The sequence below is a fragment of the Monodelphis domestica genome, chromosome 5 (assembly GCF_027887165.1).
Source record: "Monodelphis domestica isolate mMonDom1 chromosome 5, mMonDom1.pri, whole genome shotgun sequence".
In the NCBI taxonomy this organism is placed as follows: domain Eukaryota; kingdom Metazoa; phylum Chordata; class Mammalia; order Didelphimorphia; family Didelphidae; genus Monodelphis; species Monodelphis domestica.
Window position 1 is genome coordinate 5,996,766 of NC_077231.1, and position 21,741 is coordinate 6,018,506.

Here is a 21,741-nt window from a genome sequence, read left to right on the forward strand (position 1 = left end):
GAACAAGAATTGCTGCTCTGCCTTCTCCACCCAGAAGCCTCAGGGCTCAGGACCTCAAGAACAGCGGCTCAAAGGGGAGAGGGGTGCCAGGCCTCCCAAGAGGAAGCAGGGAAAGTACTGGGGTTCAGGTGGGGGCCAGAAGAGACACAGTGCTACGTAACCAGAGCAGCTAAGCCAGGAGAGGTGGCTGATCTGAGCCAGGAAGACACAGACTTCTTAGGGGAAGCGTGTATCAAGCTGTCGCAAACACAGAGAGGCATCACACAGCCCTGAGAGAACATGGTAGAGGAGGCAGCACTGGCATATCCCAGAGGGCTGGCTGGGGCCATGGGGGGGGGGGGGAATCTGCCTCCGAAGGGAAGGAGAAGAAATCGGGGAACAGAGAAGGCAAGGCAAACAAAGGCCCAGGCAAGAGCAGAGGGAGGCAGGTAATCGGGGCTGGTGGTGGAGATCAAGGACGCAAGAATCCGGGTATCTAGTAGGCAGGAAGCCTTCAGGGACCCATCAGACAGAACCAGCCTTCCCATGTCAGACTTTGAAGGGACAGGAACAAGGAGCACCTTAAGGTTTACAAAGCACCTCCCCGGAGGGAGCTAGGATACACCAAGTATCATCCTCAGCCATATTGGTGAGAAAGCAGGCACAGAGAGAGGTCCTGGCCAGTAAGATGGGAGATTCTGAGCACAGATCTAGAGCTGAAAAGGACCACAGAGGCCAGCTAACCCCATCCCCTCCTTTTTCAGATGAGACCACTGAGGTCCATGGAAGCCACAGAATCACAGACCTAAGGGACCCCAGAAGTCCCAGAATGTCCAACCTCTTCATTTAACAGAAGGCAAAACTGAGGCATAAAGAAACGAAATCATTTGCTCAGGGTTGGTTACAAAACTGGAAGTGCAAAAGAGGCTTTCTGCTGATGACCAAAAAGCATGTGACTTGGCTGCTGGCCAGGTGCCTCCCCTGCATGGACAAGTTCATAAAACTTGCCTTGAAAGACACAGTAGCAGAGACAGCTTTCTTCAGCCATTTTTTCTCTAGTCCTATCCAAGTCCAGCCTAAACCAAGGAGCTCGCTACCTGTTTGCCAGGGCAATGGAGGCCATCCCAGGCAAAGTTTAGATGGAAGAGGGCTTCCCAATAAATGGCGGAGGCCTCCCAGTGCCCTGGTATGGGGATGGCACTGTGTCAAGGGCATCAAGGGGTGAAATGCATCAGGAATGTAGAAATGAGATTCACAAGGGCTCAAAAGAATGTGGCCTGATTATTCACACAGGACACCAAGTGGATGAAGAATGCCGTTGGATGGACCATCACCTGCTGAGCCATTCCACTTTGGGCAGGTGACCTCTCTCCTCTCTGAGTCTCTAGTTCTATATCCAGAAGACAGGGCTGCTCTCAGCGGCCATGGCACTTCCCATAGAAGGTTGTTGTGAGGCTCACAGGCAACAAGGGGGTAAAGCACACTGCTTTAATAAAGAAATTCTACTGATTTTCATGCAATTAATTATATTTATTTTCATATTGTAAATAAGTTATATTTCAATAAAGAAATGCGTGCAGGCTACAAATTCCTTTCCTTGTGGCTCCCCTGGGGTTACTTTGGATTATGGGGTTCTCATGGTTAGAATTATCTGGGGCAGGCAATACAGCTAGACCATCAGGTGAGCAGAATGGGGTGGGCAAAAGAGAGGAGGCCAGACTGCCTTGGGAAAACTGTGCCTTGCTCACAGCAGCCCTACCCTTTCTGAAATAAAAACACATTTTTATCCCCAGCATCCTTTCCATGATGCTGAATAGGAGTGAATCATCATCTATCACCCACACTGAAGAATCAAAGCTTCAGGCCAGGGCCTGGAGGGCAGTGAGGAGACAGAGTGGCCATAAACTGATGATCCCAGGTGCACAGTGTGAGAGCAAGGCTTCCAGGGAATGGGAACTGAGGAGACCCCATCACATTGAGGAACAGAGGCAAAACAAGTGGATGGCTGATATGTATCATGAGAGTGAAGAAGGCCCCCAGCCCAGCATTCAAGAGCCCCTCTCCAGAAAATGAATGCATGGGAGAACATGGGCAAGAAGTATCCAGAATGAGATTTGTAGCTGACGGGACACAAAATTGGAGGGGGACCCCTCACACAGATCTACTGTTGTGTCAAAGAGGTTTATGTATGGGGCTTCAACCTCCCTGAAGGCAGGAACTATGTTTGATTGAATTTCATTATCTCCCCCTGGGACCAGCACAGGTGGCTCTGCATTCAGTAGGTGTCTAATAAATATTTGTGGACTTGAAATGAAATGAATTTTAAAAAATCAAAGGCCAGACATGCTTAGAAAGAGATTCAACATAAATGGAAAGTCAAAAGAGCCTATCCAGGGTAACTAGATGATGAGGGAAAAGATGGCAACAAAAGCAGGTAACAATAAATAAATACCAAGCCTGGCACAGTCCTGAAAGCACTCAGACAGAATGAACAGGGACAGGCTGGCAATGGGTGATAGGGACAACAAAAAGGACTTCCTTTTGCCACCTTAGGGACAAGGAGAAAATAAAAGATGGGACAGCACTGCAGCTCAAAGTGGATGGGATAATGATAATGATCAAGGGGCACAAGGCTGAACCACTCTATCTTATTTGACTCTGTTTTCTCTACCAAGCAGAACACTCATCACACTCAAAAGTATAAAACAGGAAATGGAATTTCAAGATAACTTAGGGGACAACAAAAAACATCAAGATGCTCTTACTGCGTTCAAATCACCTTGATCAGATGAATAAGACACCAGAGGGGTAGACAGTCCAGCATGTGGCCTTACTAAGTCACTGTGACCTTTGAAAGTTGGGGGAACTAGGAGAGAAACCATAAGTCCTTTCCAGCTAACCTTGCCTAAGCAGACCATCCCAAGATTTCAGTAATACACTGGAGAGAGATGGATGTCCTGGACAAGAGAGAGGTAGATGACGATACAGCTGGACAGCCTCGAAACTGAATGAATGACTCAAGGCAATGACCAATCTCTAAATCAATGAGTTGGTGTCCAATGGGAGGGAGTTGTCTGGGAGCAACCTCGAGGGCTCTGCTCTCTCTGTTCAGCATTTTTATCGAACACTTAGATAAAGGCATAGATGGAAGGCTCCCCACTGCTAGAAGGAATAGTTGATGCGTTGGGTGACTCCCCAAATCTGGGCACATTAGAAGGATGAGTTAAATCTATTAAGATAATTGTAGCAGGGATAAAAGCTAAGCTTATGGTTAACAAACTAACCAACTGCACAAATACAGGATGGGGAAGGTTGTTTACAAGAAATCTGTTTTAGTGAACCGTGAGGTCTGCCACATGGACCAACAAAAGCTAACATCATCTTGGGCTCCATTGAGAACGATAGAGACCAACAGTCAGACGTACAAAAAGCCAGAGACCGAGAGGAAGGGAGACAGACAGGCAGAGTGTATCCATGACCAGGGAGGTGGTGGTGTCTTCTACTCTGGTCAGACCACATCTGAGCACCACATTTTCCAGACAATATTAACAAATAAGCACATTCAATGGAGACAGCTAGGATGATGAAGGGCCTTGACTTCTTTGGACTAGAGATGTTTAGCCTGGAGGTGAGGAGACACTAAGCTGCTTCAAGCCTGCCATGGGCTTTCATGTGAAAGAGGCATTAGACATCCATGACTTGGTGTCAGAAGACAGAATCAAAAGCAATGGGGAGGGGACATTACAAAGAGGAAGATTTGGGGCTGGGGAGGGGGAATAGAAGAAGGAACTGTCTAACCATTAGGATTGTTCAAGCATAGATGGTTCTCTTGAAGGGCCCAAGAGATCTAACCAAGGTAGTGAGGTCCTCATCACTGGAAGGCTGCACAACTACCTGATAGGGATGCTAGAGAATGAAAGTCTATACTGGGGGAAGAGCTGGAGGAGATGACTTCTAATGTGCTTACCAACTATATACAGACTAGGAAGGGGTATTAGTGACAGGATGTGGGGGGGGGTGAGGAATATAGGAGGAATGCAGGTAAAGGTAGAACTTACAATGGACACCTTCTAACCTCCACATTTCAAGCGTAAGGTGGCTTCATAAGGAGGGTCCCTTGATCTCTTTCCCATTCTGTGAGTGTCTCATTCCTGCTCTGACCCTTGTGTCCCTTTCATCTCTTCCCCATAACTTAAGGGTTCTCCTATTCCTAAAGATCCTCTCATCTTTCCAACAATTGGCTCCCCTTAACCCTGGCCTCCATAATCCCCATGATCCCACCACCAATTTCATCCCTCCATATCCATGAAATACCCCCCACTCCATACCATCCCCTAGAATCCACCATAGCCATACCTACAGACTTGGTTCGTGGGATGCCCTTGCGAAGGGATCCAGGAAGCTTCTCGGAACCAGGGAGGCCCTGGCGTTCAAACAAAGACTGTGAGGAAGAAAAACAAAAACAATGATAGAGGGGCCTAAGCACCAGAGGCCCTGCTTCCAGATACTTCCATACTGTCCATAAACATCCCACATCATTCCCCAGATGCCCTCCAGCTGCCACCTAATAGCCCACACTGATCCCAATGCCCCAAAATAGACCTTACCAGACAGCCCCCCATTGGTCCCCTGATCCTCTCAAATATCCCACCAGTCAACCCTTACTGAACTCTCCCCCCCAATCTACCAACATCCCCAGATATTTCTATTTCCCAGCCACAATTCCTGTCCTTGACCACATCCATACCAATCCCCTATGGTCAATAAGTGGTATGATCATCCCCGTGTTTATAGTGCTATGGCATCTATAATTCCCCCTCTTATAAACTCCAGGACCTTGACCTCAGTGCACCCCATGGCTTTGATTCCATGGTCTGACTCACACTGATCCCAGTGACCCCCATGACTCCTCTCTCACTGGCCTTTGGGGTTCCATTCACAGTCATCGATCTAATCCCACTCCCAATAGCCTCACCTCCACTGACCCTGTGGCACCATTCCCAGGGAGCCACTCACACGGGTGCCTAGGACTTACATCCCATGAGTCACATCCCTCCACTCCCAGGGGATCCCACTGCTCAGACTGACCCTGACCTTGCTCTGACTAGCCCCTGTGAGCCCACTTTCAGTGAATCCTAGGGTTCGGTTGCCAGAGACCTCGGTTATCCCAGTCCCAGTGACTCCCAACCCCCTATTCCTTGTGGTCCCTGTGACTCCTCTTTCAGTGACCCTCATGGCTTCATTGACACTGAACCCCATGGCCTTACTCCCATTGGCTCCAGGCACATTGGCCCATCCTACTGAGTCCCAAACCCTGCTGACAATGACCCTGCGGCTTCTCTTGTAGTGCTCCCTTTCTCAGTGGCCCTGCTGCCAGGGCCCCCCATTTTCACACCCAATGTAGCCCCCAGAGCCCTACTCACACTGATCTCTGCGGGAGTGATACGCCGACTCGTGGGCCGCTGCTTGACAGTGGCAGCCCTGGAGTCAGCATCCGCGATGTCTGGTCTCAGCGTGGGCTCTGCAGCTGCCGCCAGGATCTCATCCAGCTTCTCTGCATAATCCAAAGGAGGCAGAGACTGAGTGGCCTTTGGCTTCTGCTCTCTGATCCCTGACTCACCCTTGCCCCAGCTGGGGGGAGCCGCCATGCTAAGTAGACACCAGTCACAGGCAAGGTGAACAGTCTCCCAGGGTGCATGCGGCACACAAGGGGGCCAGCCAGGCGCATCCAGCTGCTTGTAATTTCAACTTTCCCTCAAAACGTCTCTTTTACTTTAAGTTGCTCCCTTTATACAGAAGTCTCCAAACCAGTAGAGGGAGGACACCCCACCGGGAGGTTTCTCCTTAGCCTCAGCATCATCCCTCTCGCCCTCATCACTGTGTCCAGCTCCGAGCCTCCCCCCCCCCTGCCCATACCCTCAGTCTTTCCAGTAGCCCAGGCCCTGGGGCCAGACCACACCAGGGATCCTCCTCCCCCCCAGGTAGGAATATGACTGACCAGCTCCTCTGGCCTTCCTGGCCATCCCAGGACTCATGGAGACTTGAGCAGTCTCTGGGGAGAGAAACTGGGGAGAACGTCTTGCAAATCAGTCAGAACTTCTCTCAAACCCTCCCGACTCACATCGGGGCCCTTTAGGGATGCTTCCTACCTGGGAACTTATCTAAACCCTCCTGATTTCAGGAGTGCCTTCATTCCTGAACCCTTCAATCTATCAGCCAATCAACCGACAGCTTTTTATTAAGTGAATGCTGCATGCTAGGCACTCCCTCAGAGAAACATCTGTCCCATTGGGCCTAGGGCAATTTCCCCCCTCCCCGCTCCAGGCCTGGGAACCCTGAGGTGACCCAGGAGTGGCCCAACTCTACTCCTTCCCACCCCACTAAGTGCAGAGGCGTCCCTAACTCCAGAGCACCCCTCCACAGGGAAAGACTGGAGGGGGTGGGCTAGAGGAAGGACACCCCCCTCATAGGAAAGCTCTCAGTGCCAAAGTCCCCACCAGGGGCAAGACCCAAGTTCGACAGTCATGGAACCACTTTTTTACAAGTCTTTTTCAGAAAGCTCCACTCTGTACAATGGGTACAGACCCTGGCTGAGTTCTTGCAGCTAGCTAAAGACAGCACAGCCAAAGACAGAAGCAGCCTTGTTAGGCAACAAGCCAGCAGCTTCCCAGCGGATAGCAGCCTGGAGGGGGGAAACAAGAGTGGAAAGTTACCTCGGGCAGACTGGGGGTAAGCTGGCGTGGGGGCTTTGGTGCTCTCGGCTGCAAGGCGCCCCAGGAAGGCGTGGCTTTCTCTTTTCTCTTCTGCCTCATGTGGAGAAAGGAAGAGGAGCTCTGAGGGCAGGGAGGTTGGAAAGGCAACCTAAGGCCATCCCTGTGATGAGCAGGAAGCAGTCACAGAAAGGACTCTCCTCAGAGAAGTAAAAGGCGCAGGCAGCTGAGGGAAGCAGGCTGGAGGGGGTTGGTGCTGAGCTAAGGTAAGTAGGCTGAGTTACAAAGGAGCATCCCAAGTCAGGGCTGCTGCATAAGAAAGTTATCACAGTTGAGGAACAGCGAGAAAGGGACCGAGTTGTACCTTGGACCCCTGGTGCCTTTAAAAGCTGGCCTCAGGGAATTCTTGGCAGAGGGGTCAATACTATTTAAAGAAACAGTTTTAACTTTCAAACAAGATTTTTTAATAACACGAAGTAAGTAGTGGAAGTTATTAAATTAATTAAACCAGTGAGTGGGCTGGACTAGAAAGCCACCATCTGGAACCTGTCTCCCAGCTTCCACTATCACCTCCAGGTGGCTGACGCTCACTCGTCTGCACAGCCTGCCATGCCTCTTCACAGGGGAAGGAGCAGGTCACAAAGCCTTCTTCACTTCCTTTCCCAGCTACCTGTTGGACGCCTGCACCTTGCTGTCCTGCTGTTCCCTCCGATTCAACATGCTCAAGACTGGATTTCTCTTTCTGATTGCTCTATTTCTGTTGATAGGACCAGCTATTATTCATTCATTCATTCATTCAACAAGCATTTATTAAGTCTCTCTTAAGTCTGAAGCACTTGTGGGATTGATGCTGGAGATACCAAGACAAAATGATCACTAGTCCCTGCCCGGTGGCCTCTCTCCCCAGGCCTTCTTCGGAAGTCACTTGTCTATCGGACAAGGTCCAAAATCCTCTGTTGGACACTCAAGGCTCTTCCTTTCTGGCCCTGGTTTTCCCCCCACAGCTTCCTCGACTCCAGCCAAACTGGCCCTATCCTGTCCCCTAGGGCTGGTCTGCTCAGTCCCATTTCGGAAAGTTTGTCTCGTGTGCAAGTGCTCCTTTATCTCAAAGCCCCCCAGGTGGAAGAGGCAGCACTGGCAGAGCCGGAGCTGTCTTGGAAATGTCAGCAAAGGTGCCATGAGCTTAGGCATGACTCTGAGTCCCTCGTCCTACAAAGTCTAGGCTGAATGTCATGGGGAGCATGCTGGGTTTAGGGTCAGATCTCGGGAGTTCAAATCCCAGCTGCTGGCTGTGTGACCAGGAAGAAGTCATTTTAACCTCTCTGGGCCTCAGTTTCTTCATCTGAAATGTAAGGGAGTTGGACTGGATGGTCTCTAAAGTGTCCTCGAGCTTTAAATATTATAGTCTGAGGAGTTATTCCAGGGAGCCTCTGATGGAGCTCTGCTGACCATGAGGTCAATGGTAAAGAGCACTGTTTTATCTGGTCTGGATGCAAACTAAAAAAAGAGTCAGAAATGACCAGTGACGTGGGGTTACCAAGGGAGCCCTGTTACCAAAATTCTTCAAGCAGGGTCCAGGTAATACAAACTTATTGACCTTGGCCAAATCTCTGCACCTTCATCAGCCTCCGTTTCCTGATCTGTGAAATGAGGTGGAGACTGGGCCAGACTAGGATCCTGAGGCTTCTAGAAAGAATCACATAGAGCATTCCTATTCAGGTGAGAGTGGATAGAATGGCCCAAGCAATGGACTTAAGAATCAGGAAAACCTGGGTTTCGATTCTATCTTAAACATCCTTCCTAGCTATGTGGCCATAGAACACAGTGTGTCCCTTCCCATCTTGGGGCCTCAGTTTCCTCATCTACAAAATGAGGGGATTGGATCTGATGACCTCAAGGGTCCCTTCTGGCTCTAAGCCATGATCCCACTGAGGTTCCTTCCCACCCTAAGTCTTTGGCTCTGACTTTGATTCAAAAATCACAGACTAACGAGAACACGGAAGATGCCAATCCTTATGTCCTCTCCTGTGGAGAAAGCCAGCCACAAGATACCTAGACAAGAAGAAAGGACAAGGCTTCTGACAGCTGGCATGGCTTTCCTGGGTGCCTTGCATGTCTCTGTCAACAGATGGTGCTCAGAAAACTCCAATTTCCTCTACACACCTTCTCTGGGGAAACCTGAGTCCAAACAGTGGGATGTGGGAGGTGGGAGGATGCCTGGCTACTGGATGGAATGGCAGATGCCAGGAGAATGGGCAACATGAGGGTCCACAAAGGATTGGGGCAGAGGCCCACTGGCCTGAACCCTACCTATCCTGCAGGTAGGTTCTACCTTTTCCCAAAAGCCCACATTGTCAGCCCTCTCACCCCTCTGCGCTCCTAACAGCTCATCCTCCCTCAGAGTCCTGGTCCATGTTTTAGCCCATATTACAACCTATCCTGATACTGAGCTGTTCCTCCACGGGTCTTACCTCCCTCATGAAGCTGTGTGCTACCCTTGCTCATATGTCTGTCTTTGCATCTCCCTTAGTGTCTCAGACAGAGCTCTGCAAAAAGCAGGTGCTTGAGAAAGATAACTCAGTGAATGACAGCGAATGAATGAACAAATGACCTCTAAGGAAAATAGCCCCGGAAGGGCTTAGGTCATGCCTCTCCTTCCCACCACCTGGTGAATGCTCATCAGGGCTCCAGGGACAAAGGCACCCAGACTCCCTTTTGGAAGTTGGAGTTATGGAACAAGAGGCACAAAATTACAATACACATACACATACGTGCGCGTGCGTGCACACACACACATACACACACACAGAGGGAGACTGAGGCATAGGAGGCTTACTCCTTGGTGGGAGGAGGTACCCAGAATTCAGCTATTCAGACTCAGGGCCCAATGCTGGGGGCCTCAAACACTTTGTAGAAAGGCTTTTGGACACAGGGTCAGGAACCTCTGGGAAATAACAAAGTGGAGACAGGTGCCACAGGGCTTAAGATGGCCAGATGTTCACCTGCTCTTCAAATGGGCAAGGAGAATGTTGTCTGCTAACTATAGGCTTGAGAGCTTGACACCTACCCCTGGCAAAATGTTAGAATGCATTAGGACATTAAAAGGATTAGTCAGGAAAGGAAAACAGCAATCACAGAGAGATAGCACGGGGTCCTCCAAAAGCCACACTAACATCATGCCCTTTTGGGGCAGTTACAAAATCGAGGAAGGGCTGTAGGCAGAGGCTGCCTGCATTTCAGCAAAGCAGCTGACAGTCTCTCACAATACCCATGTGAACAGGATGGAAAATTCCGGCTGAATGGCTGTACAATTAGGTGGGTTCTGAACTGACTGCACGGCCAAATCCAAAGAGCCATAATTACGGAAAAGGTGTCAGGAAAGTTCAAGTGGAGTGTTCTTGCCCTTTCACTACTCAAAAGGCTCATTCATGGCTTAGATGAAGGTGTAAGTGGTATTCTCAATTTAAAGATGGTAGCCAAAGAAGAGTGGGAGAGCTCCCATTTCCAAAGAAAAGACCCTCACGGATATGAATGACAAGACAGAAGCAACAGGATGAAATATAACTGAGATAAATGCAAAGAACTCCACTTTGGAAGCAAAAATCAATTGCACAAATACAAAAATGGGGACGGAATTAGACAAAACTCCATAGATTAAAGGTTTGAGAAGTTACTGTCATCAGTGCAACATGGTAGCCAAACAAACAAACAGATCCCAAACTGACTTGATCTTAGGTCCCATCAACAACTTTGGTCCTGTGTGTTTGGTCAGACCATACTGAAGGAATATTGTGCTCAGTTCTGGGGGCGGAATTGTTTTTAAAGGATTCTGGTGATCTGGAACATGGCCAGAGTTGGTGAGCAAAATGGTGGAAGGAACTAGAGGCATTTAGCCTAGAGAAGAAAAGACTAAACAAGGAAGTCATGGTTGTTTCCAAATACTGAAAGTCTGTTAGAGAGATTAGCCTTGTTCTGCTTGGCCATAAAATGAAGAGCCAAGAACAGAAGAATGAAGGGGCAGATTTGGGCTAAATATAAGTAAAACAAAAGCTGTCCAATGATAGCTCGGGGTTTTATTTCATAGGTAGTGAGCCCTGTGTCATGAAAAGTATTGAAGCAGAGGCTAGATGACACCTCCACATCTCAGATCCTTCCAGAAACTGTCCTCTCTAATTCATTTTACATTTTACATTGAAAGGTCACTGGTCTGGAATTCAGTTCTGATCTCAGTTCTTCAATAAATTAACTGTGTCACCTTAGACAAGTCCTTTCTCTTCCCCTCTATAAAATGAGAGGGCTGGGCTTGATGGCCTCTAAGCTTCCTTTCAACTTTAAAAGACTTTCTCATCTGTTTCTACCAGGCAGGTTATGAGGATCACAATGCTCAACAATCTTTCCTTCTATCCTTCCTAAATTTCCCTCATTGTAGTGTGAGCCTCTTGTCTTTAGACTGCCTGAAAGTCTTCATATTAACCCCCAGAAGGACTGGAAATAGTTATCTCATCTCCTCGGGAGAGGGCAGGAGGAACCAGAACAAAAGGACAGCTGAGAGGGGATGGGTCTAGAATCTAGCCTAAGGATGCTTTCAAAAGAAAAACCAAAAAAAGCCCTAGAGTTTTCCACAAAAGGAACTGAGGATAGGGGGAAGGAAGTGGTAACACAATATAGACCTCAGGGGAAAGGAGAGGTAGTATGGGGATGATGTGAGGATGGTGGAAAGATGGTAAAGGGTATCTGGGTAGGGATAGCTGCAAGCCCAGGAGGGCCATGGGTTCCTTACAAGCAGGTGACTCACCCCCTTTCCTCCTCCGAATTGAGGCTTGGAATCAAGAAACAGTACAGGGGATGAGAGGCAATCTTCTTCCCTTGGTCCCTTGGGACACCCCAGCCCATTATTCCCCATCCTTAATGTGCTGCCCAATTCCATGCCCCCTTCTTTTTGTACTTCTGCCCCCAATCCCCAAACTCCCTTTCAACATCTTATCCCCTTTCTTATAGACCCCATTTCCCCCTCCTTTAGTACCCCATGCCCCAGAATTTCTTTCCCTATCCTTTTTCCTTTAGCACCCTATACCCCCTCTTATAGCACCCCATCCCTCTTTGTTTAGCAACCATTTACCCCCTCTTCTAGCATCCAATCCCCCAGAATTTCATTCCCTATCCTTTAGCACCCTATAGCCCCTCCTATAGGACCCTATCCCCTTCCTTTTAGCAGCCAGCCCCCCTCTTCTTCACCTCATTCCTCGGAATTCCATCCCCAATCCTTTAGCACTCCATCCCATCTCCTACCCATCTGCCCTCATCTTTCAGCTCTCCAGCTCTCCTCCAACAGCTCATCCTTCAACCCTTTGGTCCTAGAGTTCCCCATCCCAGACTGTGGGCAGAGGGGGCTTCAGAGATTCAGGAAGCACCCTAAATGAGGAGGGGTAGGAGTAAACCACTCCAGGAGTAAACAATGAAGAGTTGCACACCCACACACATACTCACATATACGAACACACCCATATGCACAAACTGTAAAGAAAGTACTCTGCCACCCCTCTACAACTAGAGGCTTTTAAAATATTTTAAAAGAAAAAAAGGAAAATCTCCTTTAAGAAGCAAATTTGGCAGGGAAGCCCTCAGCCTGGTTAATGAATCATCTTTAGTATTCTGCACCCAGTAACTTTACACAAAAGCAAGCAGAAGCACAGCAGCCAAGGGAACCATTTCCTGATTGGAAAAAGAATCCCAGAGAGCTCTGAAGGCATGAGGACATGTCAAAGATTTCCCTGAGAGGTGAGACTCGACAGGGAAATCAAGGTGACAGGGCAGATGGGGAGCAAAAGGAGGCAAGTTATCACCCATTTTCCCTGGACTAGCACAGCAGACCCAGGTGAAGGCCTGAGAAAAGCTGGGGGCTCAGGCAGGCACAGGCCCAACACAACAAAGAGGAAAGCAAAGGTTCCTTGTTAAAAATCAAATGGAAAAGCCTTCAGCCATGTTGTTTGTCTCTGGAATTCAGAAACCAGGCAATATGTCTTCATCAGGGAGTCACTTTTCTAGGGCTTAGCATCTCCTCCTTCTCAAAATTCTAAACCCACCACAGGCTTTGGGGGTCACCAAAGCCAGCATCCTCATTTTACAGAGGAGGGAACTGGACCTCAAGATAAGTTAATGAACTGTCCTAAGGTCATGTAGGCTTAAGTGCAGAGCCAATTCTCTCAGAGGGAGAAGTGTGGGTCCTCCTGGATAAGCACAATCTTTCTCCTCAAGCCAACTCCTCTTCCCTTCCTTGGTCCTTCCTTCATCCATGATCTTGCTCTCTCTTCAGGTTCCCTTCCCTCACAAGCCTTCCACCAACCAGGTCATCCCTCAAGTTCTCTCCTTCCCTTCACAGCTGACCTTCTAGAAAGGCTGCCTCTACCATTGCCTCCACCTGCTCTTTCCTTAACTCCATGAAATTGGGTTTCTTGAATTTGCTTCTCTCTCAGTCACCAGGAACAAATCACCAAGCCAAGAGGTCTTTGGGAAGGCTTCATCTTTGACTTCTCTTCAGCCGTAAGCACCTGGTTGGCTGACCTGACCCACCCAAACTCTTTCTTCCCTGAAAACTTCACATCCAAGGAAAGAATGGCACCTCACATGGCTAGAATGCTGTAAGGCTCTACTGACAGCAGTCTTGTGGAGTGGGGAGGGCAAATTTGATTCTAAAGGTTCAATGACTTCTCCAGGATAGCACTGCTAGCATCTGCAGCAGAATTGAACCCAAGCTCCTGACTCTAAGTCCAGTCTACTACCCCACACCAATCACAGTCACACAGCAGACACAGAGACATCACCTTCGGACATACTTGGACCCATACAAGGACACAGGCATAAATTAGCACATGATACCCATGTGAACACAGCCAATCACATAGTGAGACCTGGCAGCTGCTCCACACTCAGGATCACTTCCATTGCCAAAGGAGAGGCAGAAGATGCTTCCTCTGCCTCCTTCTTTCCACTGTTCAAGGCTTTCTAGTTTCTGAAGGTCCAGCCTAAGGCTCACTCCTGGTCCCACCACCTGAAAATTATCTCCTTCTCCTTACATGTTCCCAGAGACTGTAGACTGGATCCTTCCTTCAGCCCTATATCCCATTCTGCCTTAACTTAGACCTTAATTTTACACACACATCCTGTGGTCTCCACTTGAATGTAAGCTCTCTGAGAGCAAGGACTACTGCCTTTTTTTTTATCAATACTGTGTATTGGTTCCAAAGCAGGACTGGTAAGGGCTAGGCAATGGGGGCTAAGTGACTTACTCAGGGCCACACATCTAGGAAGTGTCTGAGGTCATATTTGAACCCAGGATCTCCCATCTCAATCCACTGAGCCACCTAGCTGCCTCCTGGACTACCCTTTTCTAATCTAGGTGTCCCCACTGCCTGGCAAAATAGAAAGCACTTAACTAATATTTGTAGAATAAGAAATAGGATTTTCAATCCAATGGGTACATGTCAAGCACCTTCTGTATGCCTTTGCATCCTATGCTAAGACCTAGAGATTTTAAGCATCTCCTGTGGGCTTTTGCACACTGCACTAAGAGCCAAGGCTACAAAGGTCAAAATGAAACTAGATCCTACCCTTTGAGAGGATGAAACTCAACTGACAGTTCTTATGTGCTTCATCAGTACCAAGGACTGAGTGCTGGAGAAGGAGAAACAAATACTACATATAAACCAAATAAATACCAGGCCATTTCACAGGGGCTATACTAACAACTGGGGACATATGCGCATGTGTCTGTGTGTGTGTCTGTGTGTGTGTGTGTGTGTGTGAGAGAGAGAGAGAGACAGAGAGACAGAGAGAGAGAGAGACAGAGAGACAGAGAGAGAGATGATAAAGAGTTGGCCAGGCAAACTCCAAGCCACCAGGCCAGCTGGAGGAAATGGATGGCAAATTTGATACAGATCAAAAGTTATTACAGATCTCCAAAAACAATGAGAGCTTCATCTCCTTTTACTTCTTCTCCCCTCCCTTTCTCTCAAGCTGATAAATTTTTGACTTTCCTAACTTGTCATTTCATCTCAGAAGGGAGAAAAAGTGCTGGGAAGCCATGCTACTCTACACTTCATTCTGACCAGCAGACAGAAGTAGTGGCTAAGATAATGAGGAAGCTTAGTGTAATAAAAAGAACTTGGATTTGGAATCTAGGAAACTGAAGTTCACTCTCCCTTTAAAGTTTCTATTTAGCTGCCTAGCCCAAGACAAGGTATGTCCCTGCTCAATGCCTTATTTTCCCCACGTGAAAAATGGGAATCCTACTTCTCATATGCCCTTCCTCATCAGCCCCTGTGAAAAGCACTTTGCAAACCCTGGACACCACGAGTAATATGACAGAAAGTGCTGACTGATGGATTGAAGCATGTCCGGGCAGTGATGTGCAGAGAGAACCAAAAGCCTCTGTTCTTGGCCTGGTCCCTTTGGATATGGTAACTAGTTACTTGCATAATGGCCTAGATGAGCTGTTTATTGTCAGATTTGTAGATGGAAGAAAGTTGGGTGGGATCACTGATATGCCACTGAAGTAGGAATCATGATCCCAAGAGCTTCTAATAGGATCAAATCAGGAGCTAAAGCTAAAAGGACTTCACAAGACTTATACTGCTTGCCCACTCACTTTACAAGTGAGACCCAGATAGGATAAGGATCACTAGCCCAAGATCACTCACAATAAAATTCAGTAGGGATCAATGTCAAGTTGGACACAGGTTCAAAAAATCAACTTCCTAAATACTCGATAGAATGGCTGGACAGAAGGTTCCCATGAAAAGGTTTGGGGTAGAGATGGGGGAGGGCAGGAATAAATGGACTGCAATGGGTCCAGAACAATCAAGAAAAATCCCATGTGTGCTCAAGGTACAGTAAGCAACAGTTTTGCTACTGAATCCTAAGGCTCCCAAAGCCTTTCCATCAGCCCTAAATCTGAAATCCCTCTATATGCTGACTGTCTCCTCCATTAGAATGAAAATTCCACAGTGGGGTAGCTAGATGGCTCAACAGGAGGTCCTGAGATCAAATCAAAGCCTGAGCTCTGGCCTCAGACACTTCCTAATTTGTGTGATCCTTGGCAAGTCACTTAACCCTCATTGCCCAGCCCCTACCACTTTTCTGTCTTGGAACCACAGTATTGATTCTAAGATGGAAGGTAAGAGGTTGTAAAAAAAAAAGAAAGAAAGAAAGAAAGAAAGGGATCTCCTGCAGTATGGGAACTGTTTGACTTTTCTATTTGTATCCTCAGTATTTGGCACATAGGAAGTACTTAATTAATGTTTTTATTCATTAGAATAAATAGAAATCTGTCACCTAGCACAAGCAACATGACCACCTCTGTTAGGTGCCCTCCTCAGACTTTTCATAGAAAGCCTCCAGAGGATCACTACCAGGATGCTGGAGAGACTCTGAACTCTGGGTGCTAATTAATGGATGAAGGACCTGAAGATATTCAGATTGAAAGACAGAAGACTCAGGGGAACCTTTGAGTATCTGAAGAGCTGGAATGGGAAGCAGGATTAGATTCATCCTGCTTGGCCCCAGAGGGCAAGACCAGGAGTGATAGGTTGCAGAGGGACCAATTTAGACTTCAAGTAATAAAAATATGCTAACAATCATTGTTGGCCCAAAATGGAATGGACTGCCTTGAAGAGCAGTGAGATCTATTACCAGCAGTCTTCCAGTAGGCCAGAGGGCCACTTAGGGATGCTGGAGAAAAGTCAATTTGGACAGAGGTTAGGGTCACTGGACACTGAAGTCCCTTCACTCTTATGACCCTATAAGAAGTGAGTCATCCCAGGTCAGGAGTCAGGAGGACCTGGGTTCAAATCTGGCCTCAAACACTTCCTAGCTAGGTGATCCTCGATAAATCACTTAACCCTCTCTGCCTAGCCCTTGCCCTTGTATCTTAGAGGGTTACTAAGACAGAAAGTAAAGGTTAAAAAAAAAAGAAAGTGAAGTGCCCCATCCACTCCTGTGGCACCCAGAATCTGAGATCTGTTATATATAAGTCCATTGCTAACCCCAATTCTTTTGTAGGGTCCTGAGCAAAGCTCTTTAGAAAGAAACAGCCCTGGAGTGATAAAGGATCATTCACTAGGTCATCCCTCATCCCCTACCCCAAAGCACTTCCCTTCAGAAGAGGCCAGGAGGCTTCCTTCTGAGTGGACCATGACACAGTCTCTCAAGTGGCCTTCAATGAAACTGAAACAATGGACCACTGGCCCATGTATCAGTCTGGTCAGAGTGATGAAGACCGCCCAGTCCAAGCCCCTGGAGCAGGTTGAGAAAATCAAGCCACAGACCCTGGCCCCAGACAGCCCCTTGGGGTCCCAGCTGCCACCTCTCCCCTCAGTTAACAGCAACAATGAAAGGCTGATGGCTGGAGTTCCTCAGTCCTCACAGGGATTATATATCACAGGACTACAGAGGAGAGTAAGAGCCAGAAGGGTCCTCAGAAGCATTTTAGTCCTGGTGCCCATTTTACAGATCAGGAAGCAGAGGCCCAGAGAATCTTAGCAGCAGTCCAGATCCCTTGTCACTAAATCACAGTCTTCACCTCTAACCTCCAACCTCAGACCTCCATTATGTGACACAGATGAGGGAGGATTGCAACAAGGAGAGAACAAGGGAGACAGAAAGAGACACAAGGAAATGGAGACACAGAGGTGGAGATGCCAAGACATGGACAGGGACGCTCAGGCACCCAAACACCACTCACGCATGCATGCTACTTGGGTTTCCCAAATATCAAACTGGAGGCCTCTGCTGAGCCCCACCTCCCACCAATGCTGAGGCCAGACCCAGCACTCCCATTCCTGTTGCACTTCTCCCCATCCTAGCTCTGGCCCTATGCTGCACACAGCTCTTTGAGTAGTAGCCCAAGCCTGCATCCATCCTCAGCCTGGGAGTCCCCACATCCCATTTCACAACGCCTCCAGATAAGGAGGGTGGGACATCCTGGCCTCTGGTGGAGCATCTATGTGACTTGGGCCAAGGTCCTCCTCTCTGAACCTCAGTTTCCATAACTAAAATGAGAGGTTGGAGCTTGATGACCTTCCAGCTTGAAAGCTCTGATCCTAGGACAACTTCATCATGAGAGATGAGTTCTTAGAAACCGGGAACTCACCACCTCCTAAGGCAGCTCCCCCAATGCTGGACAGCTCTCATTCTTAACAAGCAGTCCTTGGATTGGGCTAAAACTAACCCCCTAGGGCATGTCGGCCCAGAGCCCCAAGTTCTGCCAGCCAGAGGGGGCCGGCTACTCCTCATCCTCACCTCCATCCTTCCCCCTGCCCTCCGCCCAGCCCTGTTCTGTTCACCATTCCCATGCCTGGTTCCATCCCTTTCCTCACACTGATCCTCGGTCTCCTGGTCTGGCTCCTACTTCTCATTCTCACATTACTTCCCCTCCCGAGTTCTGTCTCCATCCCTCCGATTCGCCAGCCCCCCTGCCCATCCATTCCCATCCTTTGGGCTGCCTCCAGATACAAATTCTCCCCCATCTCTCGGCTTGCCCCTGGCACCACAGCTACCCCACAGCCTGCCCCTGTACCCTGATATTCGTTCCCAGTTCCCTGGTCTGGCTCTACCAGATAGCCAGCCCCAACTCGGCCCCAGCCCCGGATCCATCCCAGTCCTCAGGTTCCCTCTCATGCCCTGGGTCTTTCTCCACCCAGATCCACAGCCCCTGGCCTGGCCCTGTCTCCAAATTCAGCCTCATTCTGCCCCCCCCCCCAATTCATATGGTCTGTCCTGTTCCCACATTAATCCCCATCCCAGGCCAGCCTTCCATGCAGACATCCATCCTTCACACCTCCTAGATCAGCCTCCCTGCTCCCCAGATCCAGCCCCCTCCTCTGGCCTATCCCTGTCCCTCCCCCATCCATTCCCACCTCTGTCTCCCCACCCCCACCCCGGGCAGTGGGTCCCAGGCCACCACCCCCTGCACTCACCCAGCTCCTCCAGTTCAGCAGTCATGGACTTGGAACGCAGAGTCAGTGTGGTGCTGGGTGCCCTCTTGGGGGGCGGAGGGGCTGGAAGGAAGAGGGACGACTTGGACTTCCTGTCCAACAGAAGGAGCCGTGGGGTGGCCAGGTGGAGATGCCACTTCCGTTCCACAGCCTGAATCTCCTCGTACTCTCGGGAGGACGAGTCACACTGAGCCAGAATCTTGTTCAGGCTGCGGCTGGAGGCGAACTTCTTCATGGTGTTGGGAGGGATGGGACCCGCCAGGGAGCCGGGAGAGGGGTCCTGGACCCTTGACTTTCAGGCACTGTGAGGGGTGCCCACCTACAAGGGGTCCTGAAGCCTCCAGAGGGCTCAAGGGCCCCAAGGGGCTTGGGTGGGGTTCAGGGGACTCTGGGTGCCTCGGAGGCTCTGAGCATCTGAAATCACTGGCAGCTTGGCTCCCTTGGCCTGAGGGTGGCTTAGGGTATTCAGGGCAGAGGGGACATCGGGGCTCTGAGGTCAGAGGTTGAAGTGGAGGCAGGGCCCAGCTCCCAGCTGCTGCAAGGCCTACACCTGCCCCTGGAGGGAGGCCAGGGCTCCACCCTTCAGCCTGCCACAGGCCCAGCCCACCAGGAGCTTCGTTGGCAGGGTGGAGCCAGGAGCCCAGGGGTGGGGAATTCCAAAGGACTTGGGGCTGCCCTGCCAGGCCAAGGGGCCCTTACAAAAGCCTCCCAGGCCCTGAGATGCAGCGCGCTGCTAAACAAATGCCTCTCCTCTTCCCTTCAGGTACCGCCTCCTCCCCTTCCCCCCCCCCCCCCCCAACAATACGGTGGCTTCAACGCTCACAGTTGCTACGGCAACGCAGGCCTCCAGGCAGCTGCCACCACTGCCGGAGACTCCCTACCCCCCCCCCCCAATCCTCCGCCCTGGGGTGGGGAGCCTGACGCCAGAAGGGGGGACACAAGGAGAGGCCATGTAGGAAAAGAAACGGGGGGGGGGGGGGGGGGGAGACCCTGAGTCCCATCCCCCTTTACAGCTTGTTCTCCTTTCCCAAGATACTCCTAAGCCTTCCTCCCAGACCACCTCAGCCCAATAGTCTGCTCCCAGCCCCCCAGGTTCCCACCACTCCTTACTCTCCCATTCTCTTGGTCCCCCTCCCCTCTGCTGAGCCCCCTGGGCTCCTCTCCTGCCTCCTTCCCTCTGGCTCCCCTCCTCCTTGCTCCCTTAGCCTTCCTCCTCATCCCCCTCCTTGGCTCAGCACCCCTGGGCTCCTTCTCTGCTCTCCCCATCCCCAACCTTCCTCCACCTCCAGCCCCTAGGCTCCCCAAGTCTCTCTGCCCCCCCTCGCCTGATCCAGGCCCCCCTCACCTCTCCGACGGGCCCCCTCTTCCTCCGGCTTCCTTGTCACTGACACGACCTTCATGAGCAGGCGGTTCCCTCCCTGGCGGATCAGGGCCACGACCTGCTTGTGTCCCACCTTCACCACATTCACTCCATTCACCTGTGGGTGTCGTAGTCGCCCCAAAGAGGAAAGGAAGAGAGGGACAGGTAACCTCTCCAGCTGGGAGTTCGGCCTTTGCCATTAGCCTTCCCAGCCTGCTGCTGAGCACCTGGGATCCCATCTCTGCCCAGGGGCTGAGGGGCAGTGTGGGGAGGCTGCCTGGCACTGGGCACTCACCCTAAAGCTGCCAAGGAGGTGAGAGAGCTGTCCCTCTGGGCTGTACCTGACCCCAGGGGAGTCCCCAGCATGAGCCTGTTCTCCCTGGGGGAGGGGAGGTGGAGCTTGGCATCAATCCTTGTCACCTCCTTCCTCCTCCCAGGAATCTGCCTTGGTTGTGAGGGCCTGGGGGGTTGGGGAGAGGAGCAGGGTAATGGCAGAGGGGTGCCAGGAGGGGTAAGGGTTGATGAGAGGAGGAGGAGGACCAGGTTAAGAAAAGATGGTCTAAGTGGAGAGGGTAACAGCTTGGGAATCCAGGGACAGAAGGGAGAAGGACTAGAGGCATGATGGAAGGGGTGCAGAGAGAGGGAAGGACAGAGGAGGGGCATGAAGGCCATTCCAGGAGCAGAGATTTCAAATAGGAAAAGACCTTATAGACCATGTAGTCAAAGCTTTTCTCTTCTTACTTGTTAACAAATTAGGAAACAGAGGCCCCAAAAGGCTGAGTGATTTGCCCAAGGTCACAAAGCTAGGAAGTATCTAAAGAAGAAGCTGAAAGCAGGCCTTTCAGCTTCTAAGTCCAGCACACTCTAGCCACTAGGTCACAAAGCCTCAAAAGAGAGACAGAGACAGACAGGGAGGGAGGGAGGAGGGGAGAGAGAGACCTAAGATGACCCATTTACTGGGGCTGGGAAGAAGGGAAAACCAGGATAATGGTGAGAGGAACTGGGAAGGGGGGAAACTGGGAGCAGTGACATGGGTCTGAGATGGGCAAAGACTGGGAGTAACTGTGGCAAAGGGGGGCTTAGGTTGGGAAAAGACTAGGCTAATGTTAGAGAGCAAGGAGGGCTAAGGGTAGGACTGGAGAAAGACTAAGGGGATGTGGAAGGGGTAAATTGAGAGGATGAGGGCTAAGGGATACATGGGTGGAATTGGGGTCAGGGAGGGGAAGCATCACTGTAAACCTAGGGTAATGCTGGAGGAGTGGGGAGAGCTGGGTAAGCCAGGAGAAAGAGGGTTAAGGAGGTATTTAAGAAAAATAATAGCTTGTGTTTACATAAACAAAGTGCTTTACACATATCATCTGATATGAGCCTTTATAACAATCCTAGGAGGTAGGTGCTCTTATTATACCCATTTTACAGAGAAGGAAACTAGGAATCCCAAAGTTAAGTGACTTGCCCAAGGTCACACAGCTAAGAAGAATCTGAGGCAGGATTTTAACTCGGGGTTTCCTGATCCTGAGCCTAACTGTTTGATCTTGTGCACCCATCACTTAGAGGACTAGAATGGTGCTAGGAGGAGCTGGTAAGGTCAGTGGTGGAAGAACTAGGGGAAGCTATAGGAGAAGAAGAGTTAGGAGGGGTGAAGACCAGGGATAGCAGTGGTAGATGGATTGTCAGAGGAAAGTGGAAACAAGGGATGGTT

General features: G+C 50.0%; 1 protein-coding gene across 5 annotated transcripts in view; it reads right to left on the reverse strand.

Annotated features, from left to right (window-relative positions):
- The window catches only part of SHANK3 (SH3 and multiple ankyrin repeat domains 3), a 69,278-nt gene that overhangs the window by 21,805 nt on the left and 25,732 nt on the right, over window positions 1–21,741 (reverse strand). For 3 of the 5 annotated variants that reach the window (XM_056797502.1, XM_056797503.1, XM_056797508.1), the window contains exons 17-22: window positions 20,025–20,157; window positions 18,662–18,742; window positions 11,485–11,508; window positions 6,693–6,782; window positions 5,403–5,533; window positions 4,336–4,420 (exon numbers count right to left, since the gene is read on the reverse strand). In XM_056797502.1, the coding sequence (XP_056653480.1) occupies window positions 4,336–4,420; window positions 5,403–5,533; window positions 6,693–6,782; window positions 11,485–11,508; window positions 18,662–18,742; window positions 20,025–20,157 (544 nt within the window). The remainder of the gene's footprint in view (window positions 1–4,335; window positions 4,421–5,402; window positions 5,534–6,692; window positions 6,783–11,484; window positions 11,509–18,661; window positions 18,743–20,024; window positions 20,158–21,741) is intronic. The other 2 variants (XM_056797506.1, XM_056797507.1) reach the window with 2 other exon arrangements.